The 14,430-nt window shown below is 33.8% G+C and overlaps 3 protein-coding genes across 3 annotated transcripts; all 3 read right to left on the bottom strand.

Moving 5' to 3' along the window:
- Nucleotides 1-822: 822 nt before the first annotated feature.
- Bfra_006199 (putative acetylornithine deacetylase protein) lies at nucleotides 823-4,217 on the bottom strand (the record flags this gene model as incomplete). The annotated part of the gene is made up of 3 exons (XM_037336572.1): nucleotides 823-2,238; nucleotides 3,127-3,212; nucleotides 3,266-4,217. The coding sequence occupies 3 exons, from the start codon at nucleotides 4,215-4,217 to the stop codon at nucleotides 823-825; spliced, it is 2,454 nt and encodes an 817-aa protein (XP_037191782.1).
- Nucleotides 4,218-4,762: 545 nt separating this feature from the next.
- Bfra_006198sa (putative xanthine dehydrogenase protein) lies at nucleotides 4,763-6,143 on the bottom strand (the record flags this gene model as incomplete). The annotated part of the gene is made up of 4 exons (XM_037336571.1): nucleotides 4,763-5,152; nucleotides 5,308-5,705; nucleotides 5,759-6,040; nucleotides 6,113-6,143. 4 exons carry the CDS (start codon nucleotides 6,141-6,143, stop codon nucleotides 4,763-4,765), a joined length of 1,101 nt encoding a protein of 366 aa, XP_037191781.1.
- A 1,181-nt stretch (nucleotides 6,144-7,324) lies between these two features.
- Nucleotides 7,325-8,289, bottom strand: Bfra_006197 (putative ergot alkaloid biosynthetic protein a protein; the record flags this gene model as incomplete). The annotated part of the gene is made up of 3 exons (XM_037336570.1): nucleotides 7,325-7,573; nucleotides 7,624-7,817; nucleotides 7,872-8,289. The coding sequence occupies 3 exons, from the start codon at nucleotides 8,287-8,289 to the stop codon at nucleotides 7,325-7,327; spliced, it is 861 nt and encodes a 286-aa protein (XP_037191780.1).
- Nucleotides 8,290-14,430: the final 6,141 nt, after the last annotated feature.

The raw sequence follows: 14,430 nt of genomic DNA, 5'->3' as shown, positions 1-14,430 counted from the left end.
AGGAACTGTGAACATCTTCTTCAGCACCGCTTCTATTCATTGGTTAGGTCTTTTTTTTTAGCAAAATTCCCATCTTATATCAAGTGATATATGTCACTGGTCTGAAGCATAGCGACTTTCACACCCTCAACAGCTGCTTAGGTGCCAGTGCCCTTCGCTCTATCTCTGGCGGTCAATATTGGTTAAAATGGCATCTTTAAAGTAGCAATGCTTTCCATGCTCGCACTTTTGAGATAGAGGATACAAGATGTTTTCAGTTCAGCTCTCTTCCATTGCTTTGTAGTAACGATGTTGGAAGTTCTACCACCTACAGTATTTAATAAAGACTGTGCCATGTCAAATAAATGTCTTGTGGGAATTTAATCTGGCTTAAAATGAAAGACATAGGCCTGGAAAGTTTTCTAGTCGTGTACACCAAAACCCTATTGTCATTTTTTTCCAGCATTCTTTGTTTTCTTGAATTTTTAGATCTGGTGGATGGAAAATAACTTTCCTTGAAGTTCAATGACTTATTTTATAAAGCATCATCACTACACTATCGCTCTACGATTGATTTCAAATAATATTTCAATGGTTTAACTAAAGTGATGAAAGATCTCTAATACATTTAATGTAAAAATTCTTATTGTCGTCAAAACCCCAATGTATTCAATTCAAATAGAAGATCGCACCAGCAGCACTTCAACCAGAAAGTAACTAAAATATTGTTTACATGAGATCATACGTGAAATCAACCCTCCCAAATTCACACTACTATTCCCTATCTTTGGTTAAATACAACATATAGAATCTCTTCGTGTTGTTCGATATAGATTGATCGCATTATTCATTGGACTCAAACAAAGACTTATGATATAGAGCAAATTCCCACCTATCTTTAGCGTCATCCCGCGCAACTATACTTTGTCTCCACAGGTGTTCAGATTGACTCAACCTTTCCTCTGCTTCGCCTTCCTCCTCCCTGAGATTGCGAAGACTCCATGTGTCGTCAAAGGGTAGAATATTGAAGTAAATACTTTCCAATGCCTGTCCTATTGTCTGCTTTCTTTTCTGAGTATGATATAGACTTCGCGCGCCTACCCACTCTTTCCGTCGATATAACCTATGGTTGAGCTCTTGGGTAGCATCAGAAGGTAACTTATTGTATTCCTTAAGGCTTTTTATGTGATCGAACTCGTAATCCATTACCTCCAGTCTTTTCATGTAGAGCATTTGTTCATAGCGCGTGCATGTTTCCTTTATCGGTTCCTTTCCCTCGTCTACTCCAGCAGCCATGCGACTATTATGTTCGACCCACACAAGCTCACTTATATTCGACGAAGCTTCTTTCATGTTGTGTTCAGTGCCTTCCACTTTGAATCTGGCATTCGAAAGATCTTGTTGATCACGCAGCACATTCTCGTACAACTCCGCAGTTCTTTTTTGAGTTTGATTGAAGGCCGCCTCTAATCCACTTATTTCCTCATCTGTAGGGGGAGGCTGCGCAAGAAGCTCTTCCTGTACTCGTGGGCGTTGAAAAGGAGCGATCGCTTGTAACCATTCTGGCCATGGTCCATCATTCTCTACTGATATATCAGGCAATGGACCACGGCATTCATCTCTGCAGATGGCGCATCCCTTGAACTCGACCATCAGTGCAAGGCAATCTTTGTGGTACGTGTGGTTACACTTTAACTTTAGACACGGCCCGTTATTCAGCGATTCCAGGCATATCATGCATCTATCAGCTGAAGGATTAACGCAAACTTCTGCAATGAGCGGGGCGTCGGCACCCATCGCTTGTCTCCATTTTCCTTCCTCTTTTTTCTCCTTGTAATTGGTCTCTGCATAATTAAATGCAAGATCTCGAAGTATAGCCTGCCTTAATTGCAATATTATAATTCTATGCTCTCGGGGTATTTCCTGTGCTCGACCAGCTCTAATAGTGAGCCAAAGGTGAGGTAGAAGTTGTTGAAAAACGACGAGGTAAAGATGACTATAAACATCGAGGTTGAGTCGCTCGTTAGAGCAAAAAATATCAAGATTATCTCTAACATCTGGCTCAAAGTTCATATTCACAAAGGTACGCGCTCGATTCAACACAGCATTAGCTTTCTCCGGCAAGTTGGACTCTTCGAAGCGAAGTTGATCAAACTCATATTCTGTGCCGAATCTTTTAGCCGCAGCTTGATTGGAAAGGGATGCCGTGGGATTTTCCACTATGTAACATTCGGGGCAGAAGTCGGCAAGAGAAAACCCCTGAGTGAGTATCCTTTCGCAAATTCCAAGAGGCTTGCATGGTTGTATAATCCAGGAGTATGGCGTCTGATCACACTAAATGTAGTGGCACTTTGTTCGTAAGCACATGTTGCAATGAAGGATAAAATGCCTCAAATGTTTGAAATGGAAATCGCTTTTCAGCTCTCAACGGGTCATATAAAATCGCAAAAAAAACGGAGTTGTCGAACAATCACTGAGAACGTTGCTGTGACAGGCTATCTCACTCCTTTGTCTTGCAATGTTAGCAGTGCCATCAGTCAATCGTTGAGTGAAATAAAGGAATTCAAGTTGAGGGAAAAGATATTCGCTAGTCTCTCTTTGTTTTGCTCAATAGTTGAGAACAAACAGAGTGAAGATCTCACCGAAATACTCTTTCATTGAATTCCGCTATATACCGAAGCTGAAATACAAAGTTGATAACTAATTTCAAGCAGCATCGATAGAACATTCTTGATATCTCAAGACAAAGAATATGACTGGGAATTATTGATCTGAATGCTAACCACTAACTGGAAAAGAAACAAAGGGTTTAGTCGTATTGCAGTCTAAGCAAATCATTGGATACTAGTACTCATTTGGTTCCTCTCAGCCAAATCATTTTGGTGTTCCTAGTGGTCCGGACTGTAGTCTAATTCAACTTTCAACCTTTGAGGTTCCGACAACACGATTCTTAATCTCGTAAATCATTCCAATGCTTATCAAAGCTTGGTGATCCTAGAAGGTTTCCAATAGTGAACTGTAATCTGAACCATTGGATACCTTAGGTTATCTTGCTATAAGATTTCTGATGATTCTCTTATAATCATCCACACCTTTAGTAAGCCCATCAGCAGTTATACATTCATGATCCGAATGTGCCGAAATTACAGATCCGGGTCCGATTAAATAACGCTTATGACTTCCTTTAAGATTTGGAACATCAGTTCCTCCTCGCTTTACATCCGTCTCGAAACCTAAATTGAGTATCTCAGTACCGTCCACGTCTTGGGAAGCTTTTGCAACAAACCATCTATATCAACGTTACAGTCCACAGGACCGAAATGACGACCAAGTTTCACCTCCACACTTCCCTCATCGATATCGAGACTCGCGATGATAGATTCGATCCTTTTCATAGCTTGTTCGGGTGTCCCGGCTGCCAGTCTTGTCAAGACGGAAGCTGATGCGGTTGCCGGAATGACGTTCAATGCCACACCGCCCTGTATCATCCCGATACTTGTGGTCGTTTCACCCAACTTATCACTTCCGGGTAGTCTCATTCCATCAATCTCCGCTAGTGCCTTTATCAGGATACTAATTGCGTTTATCCCCAATTCTGGATAGGAGCTATGGGCGTCCTTCCCATGAGCAATTATCTCAAACGCAAGTGCACCTTTGTGTCCAAGAACCAATTTGTGTTCCGATGGTTCCCCGAAAATGACACTCTCCCATGTCGTGCCATCTTGCTGGAATATTTCGCTGGCTCTTTTCATACCAGCACCGTCTGTTTCCTCCCCGACTACAAAGAGTAATCCGATATCACCCTCATGAATTGAATCCTCAGCTATCAATTCTTCAACAGCCATAATTTGAGAAGCCATGCATCCCTTGGCGTCGGTACTTCCTCGACCACAAATTTTATTCTCTTCTCCATTTGAAGAACGTGAATATGGAATATATGGTCCGACTGTATCCATATGAGTTGTGATTAGAAGTCTAGTATTTCGTGTTGTCCCTTTATATGCGAAGATATTGAGTCGTGGTTCGTCATACACGTTGTGGACATTGGATGGTGATTGGTTAGGAGAGACATGTTGAGTTTCAACCGTAAAATTGCGGGATGAAAGGTAAGAATATAAATATTGACCAATATCATACTCATTGCCAGTAATGGATTCGATAGAAATGAGATCTTTGTGAAGCCTGATGAGGTTTGATTCAATTTCGGTGAGTCGGGAATGTTCTGCGTTCAGGTTCATGGGTATCTGGGAAGGACCAAATGAAGAGCTCTTCACACATGAAATGAGATGTAAAGTTCCCAGAAGGAAAGGAATTAAAGGATTAATCATCATGACTATTGATTTGTTGATGGTAGCAATACTTTTCAAAGTTCTAATCTAAGAACGTTGTCGTCAAATTCCTTTTCGTCTTGCTGTTGCTGTGCACTCCGTAATTAATCAGCAATCAACCTATCAGCCAACAGCTGTGGGTTGAAAGTTAAAATTCTCAATATTCTAACTCTATCGTCACGTTACTGCCTCGATAAAAACTATGGCGGCATCTTCATTTCCTATAGTCACACAACTTGTGGGGTACTCTAAGTCAAATAAGGTGTGTAGCTATGCTTCAAATTTCGACTTCATTTCGAGAAGTTTATGAAAACTTCCACAGCTTTTGCCGAAGCCCTTTCCTAGCTATAAAAATCACGCATCTCTCACACCAAAGATATCTCTCCTTTGACAAACCCATTGTCATCATGGCAGATCCAGATTAATATCAATCCCCGAAAAGTCCTCTTCTGCGCTCAGAATTCTTCTGGAGAAATTCCCATCTTCCTCTCCATGTTGTTGAAAACTTGACTTGCAGCGCCGAAAGTTGAAGTATTTGCTCGGTATCGGTAGGCAGAAATGATCTCATCGCTCAATCCATAGGGGTTGTTCTTTCGCAAATAAGCGTCAAATATTTGCATTGTATTTTCAACAATAAGGTGTCGTCGCTCCTGGGTGCTTTGGCTTCGCAGAAGATCATTGCCGATAGCGATCGCCATACCTTGTCCGGCCTTTTCTGCTACTTTGGAGACACTCTCAAACCAGCTTTCGACTAGCTTCGCGGTTTGCATCTCCTCCATAGTTGGCTTATTGAGAATCTCAGATCCACTTTCGTTGGCGATGATCCAAGGAGCATATTTCATAGTCTCGCCATAGTTATTGAGGACTTTGTTGTTTATTCAAGCCTTGCACTGCATGTAAATCCATATTTAGATAGCAAGATCTTTCTGCGAGCGAGGGTGGTGCCAAAAGGTGCTTGGTAGAATGTAGTCAATTTTTCACCCCGCTTGATGTTCCGCACAGCACTAGAGACCAAATCTCCATTCTTGGTGTCTCTTCGAGCCATGCTAGGGAGACACTCGTGGTTGATGCGTGATGAAAAGTGGTAAATGTAATTTGTGCGTTCCGGTTTGTCGTTGACGATATCGAAGCTATTGAGATCGTAAATCTTCATGAGTGTTGTTTCTCGGCATGGCTTTTCACTGCAGATACAATGACTATGAAGAGACCTGAGAAATTTCTTCTTTTCCTCATTGGGTGACATGAAGAATACCTCTTTTAGGAGCCAGTGCGTACCACAGTTCATCACAGGCGCTTCTCTCAAAACCTTTGTTTCTTTTTTGATATCTTGTGTGGCGAAAGCCCCAAGACCTTTTCCGGGACTTGCCTTGATCTCGAACATGGCGTTTGAAAAGTATACTGAATCAATGTCAGTATTTGATGTGTGTAGAAAAACAATTGTAATTCAATACCTTCGGTCTTTTCCTGTGCCAGGGTGGAGCTTTCAACAACACAATCAATGCTACTGTTGCCGTCGAAGCAACCACTTGCAAGGGACTTTTGGGTCTTTCCACTTCCAACTGATAATGGAATTTTAGTATCTTGACTGGCACTTCCCAGCATTTCTCGTTCTTCAATTTCTTGTCGGGCTTTCTCCGCGATGGCATTCCTAGCATTCAATTTCTCTCGTTGATTACGTTCAGCTTTACGCTTCTCAGAAGATTTATCCACTGCATCATTAGGTTCCAAAGTTGCTATTTCAGACAGCTCGAAGTATACCACAATTGATTAATGTTTGCATACGCAAGTAGAAGGGATGTTCTTACAATGAAACTTTGATCTGGACTTGGGGATCATCCGGCCGATGTGCACCGTCTACTTTGCCTGAAGCAATGATTTTTTGTGGATCTATCAAAGAAAAGAGAGGTTGTTTCAGTTTATCTTTTGAATTAATGTTGAATTATATGGGTCAATCTTCAAGAGAATGGATTGGAAAAGAATTGGAAGAGCTTGAGGATCTTGATTCTATCTAGGGTTTAAGATCGTGGTCAACAGGAGTGGATCCTGTTGATTTTATTCACCACAGGTTATGTGTACAGATGAAGTCAAGTTCACAGTCGTCACTTTTGATGATTGGACACAAAACCCCCTCTTGCAACTTCTGCCATCTCTCAAAGTCATTCAACTATTGGTCGCAGGCCTAGATGTTGTGAAAGAATCCGAAAAGCCTAGTCCACGTGCGCTTCAATGTTGTCTCACGTGTATGGAGGCACGAAGAACAATCACTCTGACCGCCTGGAAAGGCCCATATCACGAGTTGGTCGGCACAAGCTTCTACAAGAAACCAGATCTAGCAACCGTATTTGGCTCAGGGTTTGATGCATGTGAGCAGGCTAATTGGCGATCGACCATCAAGCATGTCAAGCTTGCTCCACACTCAACCCTCTTCACCGCGTTAAAACATTCTGAGATCAAGGCTCAGATTAGAATCTGGGAGTAGCTAAACGCTGAATTTTTGTAGAAGCTGGAAGTAAGCAGGTGCAGACGGACGTCTCCTAATTTAGAGCTATTGGGAGACAAGTCAATGGAGTCTCTTCCTGGAGTATTGGTGGTATATCGCAAAATAGGGGAACAGAAGCTTTTGAAACTTATCGAAAAATGTTTTCAGCTCAAGGAAACTCAATTTTTGACTGATGGGACATCTCATTTGAGTCTTATTCACAAAGCTTATACCTAGACTTCTTGTAAATCTAATAATCTTCAGAACTGAAAATCAAAATGTGTGGATACTTCATCGGAAGTTTCTATCATTTCATTCTTTATGAACCCTATGTCATGAACAGTTCTTCCAGAGTCCGACTAGTCTATAGTTGGGGATAGGAAATCCCTAAGGATAATGTTCGATAGCTTTCGATCATCCGGTGTATGATGACATAGTGGTTCAACTGAAATCTGGTCCTCAAGAGAAGGAACATTATTACATAATGTATCAATTGAATCAGGACCCTCCTTTGTCAACCAGACAATAAGAGATTGACCTACATCCAGAGATCCTTATTCTCCTCTGCAAACTCGTCAAAGGTTTTAGGTTTGTGGCCTCCAATCTTCTCTACCACATCATTTCGTCTCACTTCCCCGCCATTTGCAGTCATAACTTCCAACGAAGTCAAATAACATGCAAGATCTTCGGGTAACCCCATACTAACGTGCGTCTGTATCCTCTCCTCACCTGTTACTTTGAAGTGGGCAATTGTTCGTCCGAGAACTTTGCTCAACTTTGCAGCAATCTACAATTGATAAGCCAACGTATTATTGGGCTGAAGAATAACATAGATACCTCATCATAATTGAGCAATTCAGGGCCAAGAACTCTGTAGTCGTGATTTGGAGGATTGTTGCTGGTAAGTGCAGCCATTGCTACTCTAGCAATGTCACTCGCCGATACAAATGGAGCTTGGCCATCGCTCATTGCAGAAACGAATTTATTTTCTTCTTTGATGCTCTGAACATATGGCCAGGTAATGAAGTTGTCTTTTTGGCCGATTAACAACACTCGATCATAGTTCTACATGATAGATCACGTACCCATGAACCAACTGGCCTTCAAAACCGAGTATTCCACACCAACATCGTCCAAGTGCTGCCAAACACCTCCAGTGTCACCTCCACCTTTCTCTGTATCACTACCACTTAGTAAGACAAATCTATTGACGCCATTCTTAATTGCGACGTCAATAAATGCATTCATGACAGGCATTGGGTCTGGAACTTCTGGAGCAACTAGATAAGCGGCTTTGATGACTTCATCGCTTGGAAAGGAATGAGAAAAGATAGCCTGGTAAGTTGATGAATCTGTGTAATCAAAGTTGATGGCTTGCATTCCATCAGGAGCAGTCAATTTGGCTTTTCGAGAAGCAAGAAGGAAAGGGATGGAGGCGGATTGAAGACGGTGGGCCAATTGAATAGATGTTTTCCCTGTACCGCCGGTGACGAGAATTGCCATGATGAAGATGAGAAAGGATTGCTGTAGCTACAATTAGATAGAAGTGAAATGAAGTGATTAGGGGAACTACCATGAAAGACTTTCCACAGAGCAAGGTAGCTTAAGTTATAGGAATTGATGTGGTCAACTTAGAACAGTGATACTTCACCATACATCATCTGGAGGGTAACAAATATAGGCCATGACGTGTACAAAATGCTGGTTCTTCCCAAAATGATAAAGATGATTCCGGATCTAGCAGGAGATATGTCATTTGAATCTATTAATTCAAGACTTTTGACAGACTTCATACTTCAAGAAGCATCTGTCAAAAATGAAGAGTGATGCGGGGAAATGCGGGGAGATACCAAGACTACAGCTTGGCCTTACAAAATCAGGGCGACCGTAACATCAAAATGTTGCATGGAAACTATCGTAGGTCATAGGCTAATAGTATAGTATGGAAGCTGGCTCTGATTAACGACTAAAATGGATTATATAAGCAGTGTGACACGTGATATTAAAGAATCTGTATTGAAAAAAATAGTGATCTCTCTTATTCTACATTCAAGGGAAAAAAAGCCTCTTTTTATGCTTTTTCCTTCTAATTCAGTATTTCCGCTTTCATAAATCTCTTGTAGATCTCTTCCTAATCCGTCCATTCTTTCGAAATAAAGCCCCTTTTTGTTTTCTTTATTTTATAGCCGTTTTCGTATTTTATGGCCGTTTTCGAATTGATGGTTGTTTTCGGATTAATGGTTGCTTTCGTAAGCTTATAAGCGACGATCATATGATCTGATTATATAATAAGCTAATATTAGATTGAATGCCTTTAAAAAGATATATATATTATATTATTTTTTAATTAAAACAATAGTCCCCTTTAATATGTATCATCTTTTTATATATATATATAAATATATATATATTAGTCTCATTAAAAACCTTCTTATTTTTAAAGGAAAAAAGAGTACTAATTTTTTATATATATTTTTATTTTAATAATAATAATAATTATTAAAATTTTGAATCATATCAATAAATCTTGATAATTTGATTCTTTCTAATGGCTTAGTTAATCCATCAGCTAATTGATTTTCTATAGAAATCCATATTAGATCTAAATATCCTTTATTTATAAGATCTCTTATATAATAATATTTAGTATCTATATACTTACTCCTATTGTGATATATAGGATTATCTGATATAGCTTTTACCAACGTATTATTCATATATAATGGGAATTTATTTTGATTAAATTGATTTAATTCCTGTAGTATATATCTTAAATATATAGTCTCTCTAGCGACTAAATTTATAGCAATTAGCTCGGATTTTGCTGTATTTTGTACTACGACAGATTACAATTTAGTCCTCCAGCTGATTGGACTATTAGCATATATAAATATATAGCCACTAGTGGATTTAGCAGAGCTTTTATCTCCCGTATAATCTGTGTCGCAAAATCCTTTGATATATTTATTATTATCTTTTTTATATGTAGTTTTAAACGTTTTAGTTCCTTTTAAATATCGAAATATTCTTTTCATAGCTATTATATGGTCTTTACTAGGATTAGATATATATCTTGCTAATTTTAATACAGAATAAGCAATATCCTATCTAGTTCCTAATACTAAATATAGTAATTTCCCTATTGCTTTTTGAGCCCATTTTATTTTATCTAAATCGACTTTATTGGGATTTATTTTTATATCATTTTTAGCAACCATAGGTGTAGCTACAAGGGTACAATCTTTTAGTTTTAGATCTTTTAGACATTTATTTATGTATTCTTCTTGATATAATTCAATATAATCTTTATTTAAATTGATTTGAATACCTAAATAATCTTTTATTAGATCTAAATCTTTTAGATCTAAATGGTTTTTAAGATTTTTAATAAAATCTTTGATTAGAACCTCGCTAAAGCCTACAATAGCAATATCATCAACGAATATATTCAATATTAATCCCGAATATTTATTTATAAATATATACTCGTTTGATTTTATATTAATAAAATTTAATTTATTTAATATGCTTTTTAATGTAGTATACCAGATTCTAGCGAATTGTTTTAATCTATATAGAGCTTTATTTAGCTTTAATATTATATCATTTTTATGATATATTTCAGGGGCTTTGATGTATATATTTTTATTAATATCTCTCTGTACAAAAGCTAAAACTATGTCTATTTTATATATATATTACCCTTTATTTATTACTAGTGCAAATACCAATTTCCAGGCTATTTGCTTTATTATGTTAGTAAAAGTGTTTAAATAATCTAATCCATATAGTTGTTCAAACCCTTTAGCTATGTATCTAGTTTTAAATTCAATATTATTATCAGATAAATATTTAATTTTATAAATCTATTTTGTCTTTAGGACATTTAGCTTTGGTATATTATTATTATTCTTTTTAATAATAATATCCCAGGTTTTATTTTTTTCAAAATCTTTATTTTATATTCCATAGCTTTTTCCTAATATTCTTTTTGATCAGAATTTATAGCTTGTGAATATGTTTTAGGAGTTATTAGATTTTTATTATAAAGCCTTTTTATTATTACTTTTTCATCAGTTTTTATATTGAAATATAATAATAATATATTCTTTTTATATTGATTATCATCAATATTGTTTAATTTAAATTTATAATTTTGATTCTTTGATTCAATATATGATATATAAGCGAGATTATATATATCTAATTACAATTCTACTCCTCGTGTATGCTTAGATTGTCTAACAGGGTAGGCAAATTAGAATTAAATGGTATTTCAATCATTAATCTACTTTTATTAATATTAGAATCTTTAGAATCAATATTTTTATTTAAATCTTTATATATATTATTATATATATCTATCTCTTCTTCTTGATTATTAGTATTAGAGTTTTCTTTTAACTTTTCTAATAGATTCTTTTTAGTAAGATTATTTTTAATATTATTATTATAATATAGTATATCTTTTTTAATGATAAAATCACTAGAACTCATTATCTTATTTCTATTTGGAATATAAAATAATAAATTCTTTGAAGATTCAAATCCTATTAAAATTCCCTTTTCTGATTTATAATCAAATTTATTATCTCTTTTTTCTTTATGTTTTAATATATATGTAAGAGATTCTAGAATCCTAATATATTTTATATTAGGTTTTTTATTATATAATAATTTAAAGGGTGAGCTTTTTATAGTTCTATTATAGTGTTTATTCTTAATATAAATTATTCCTTTTAGTATATTAGGCTATAAGAATATAGGTAGATTTTTATTTCTTATAAATACTAGTATTCTTTTTACTAAATATCTATTTAATTTTTCGATTATTCCATTTTGGGAATGATGGTGAGGACTAATATATTCTAGTATAATTCCTTTAGATTTAGCGAATAAATTCTATTGATTGGAATTAAATTCTTTAGTATTATTTAATCTAATTACCTTTATTTTAGTATTAAATTGATTATATATCAAATAAAATACTTCTTTTAATATATTAAAAGCGTCTGATTTAAATTTTATGGAATATACCTATATGCTTTGTGTAGCCCAATCTGTGAAAATAATAAAATATTTTTTCCTTTTAATTCTGGTGTTTTAAATAATCTACAAATATCAATACTAATTTTATCAAATTTGTTTAATTTCAAATTTGATAGGGATTTACTAATATTTTGAGTTATTTTACTATATATATAGACTTTATAATAACTTAAATCCATTTTAGAATCTTTTAAATTTAATATTTTTATAATATAATCTTTATTTATATGATTTAAACACTTATACCATAAATTTAAATCTTTTAGATTTGTATTATTAGATTCTTTTTTAGATTCTAATTCTTTTTTAGATTTATTTATTTAATCTATTTTAGAATCTTTATTATTATTATAAATAATATTCTTATTTTGATTTAATAAATCATAATTTATATCGCATTCTAGGTAGAAAGCATTATCAATCCATTTAGTGTTTGCCTTTATATTTAAAAATTTATTCGAAAATTTATAAATATTGCTGGGGGGTAGTATTTCACTAGCCTAACCCTTTTTAGCGGCTTGTTTGGTGCTAATTAGAGTTGATTTTAATGATGGAATATGCTTTACCATTCGAATGAATATTTTCTTATTATTTATAATAATAGGAATATCCTCTTGTCCTAATACTAATATAGATTCTCTATTAGCTATATTTGTGTATTTTGGGACTTTATATTCTTTATAATTTATAAACCAATCTTTATTTGGGCAGTAGTGCTCTGTAGCTCCTGAATCTATTATAATATTATTTTTAGATCTACTAGTATGATTAGCTAGTATGGATATAGTTATAATATTATTTTCCCATTCAGGGCTAGATGCTAAATCATAGTTTATTTGAGAGGTCTGATTTATCTTATTATCAGAGCTTTCTTTATAATTTTTATTATTTTTATTATGATTTTTATTATTTTTCTTTTGTTTTTGATTGGAATTTTTATTATTTTTATTGTTTTTATAGGTCCTATTGGATTTTTTAAGGTTATTTAACTCTTTAGTAACTTTATAGAGTTATTTTTTGGAATTACTCTTATTATTAGAGTTTTTAGACCTTTTATAATCCTTATTATATAGTTCTAAGTGTTTTTTAAAACACTTTTCTTCTAAATACCCCTTTTTATTACAAAATGTATAATTTGGAATAGTATTTAATAGTTTTATAACCCTATTAGACTCTATAGAGCCTTTCATTCTTGATTCTTCGAATATTAATTCGGATATAAGCTTATCCAAATCAATATTATCATTATTATTTAAATCTTTTGATAATTCTTCTGTTTTTCGTGATTTAAACAAATCAAATAAGTCATTTAAACCATTAAATACAATCCATATTATATAAGATTTTTGCAATTCGAATTTTAATTCTTTTAAATATATATATAATGATAATATATAGTTTATATATTTATCTATATTATTAAAATCATTATAATTTGATTCTATTAATTTATTAAAATATCAGCCTATTATATCGAGTGAAATTTCATTATAAATCTTATTTATAATATCCCAGAGCTCTTTTGGATTTGTTTTTTCCTTAAATCTTTCCACTAAATCCATTAATATTATTGATTTTAGTATTACTAAAGCTCTTTTGGATTTATCTTCGTATTCCTTCACTTTTTCACTATATTTGAGATGAATTTCTCTTAAAATAGATATATTATTTTCTTTAAAATATAGGGATCAATCGGGGCCTTTTTTTGAATCGTCTATATAGAGTATAAAACCATTAGCCTCTAAAAAGAGCTTAGATTTATTATACTATTCTATATAATTAAATCGATTATTTAGTTTAGAACCTATAAACTTGATTCCTTAATTTATATTCATTTTTTATATATTTATATATAAATATTTTATTATAATGTAGTAAGTACTATATAATCAGAATCTTAATATAGCTTTTATAAAACTTTATTTCGGGAAGTGATTAGATTTTAGCTGTCACCTTTTGATATAAATCTATATAAATCTTTATATATAAATCTATTCAAACTAAAGCATTTTCGTATGAGATATAATGTTATACGATCCGCTATGGATGATGTATATGTATATGTATAGCTTCTAGGAACCTAGTTTTATTTTTCAATTAGGTTTAGTCTTAGGGACACAAACTAAAAATAGGTTAAAAAAGCTTAATATATTAATAAATAATATATTTATATATATATTAATAATATATTTATATATATATTAATATAAAGAGATATATATATAGATTTATTGATCTATATCTCTTGATGTAAACATACAATTATAAGGAATTTGATATCCGTCTAGACGATCTAATTCCTTATTAATTATATTATCTATTAAATCGATATTTTCGGATTCAAGATCGAAGAGATTGATATTCGCGTCTATTTGTGAATATATAATAGCGTTCCTTATATAAATAGGGGACCAAGCGTTCTATTGCATAGAATTTGATATAATAGTTTCTATATTATAATTATATAATATAGAAATATTATATATTGAATCTTCGATGCCTAATTGATCTAATTCAGCTTGAGTTTCGTTTCCTTACACTTTTGAATAGTATTTAACTATTATTCGAAATTCTATTTTAATAATAAGATTATTA

This window comes from Botrytis fragariae (genome assembly GCF_013461495.1).
Source record: "Botrytis fragariae strain BVB16 chromosome Unknown tig00000075, whole genome shotgun sequence".
NCBI classification, from domain to species: Eukaryota; Fungi; Ascomycota; class Leotiomycetes; order Helotiales; family Sclerotiniaceae; genus Botrytis; species Botrytis fragariae.
Note: the sequence above shows the minus strand (reverse complement) of the source record. Positions and strands in the feature narration are given on the sequence as shown.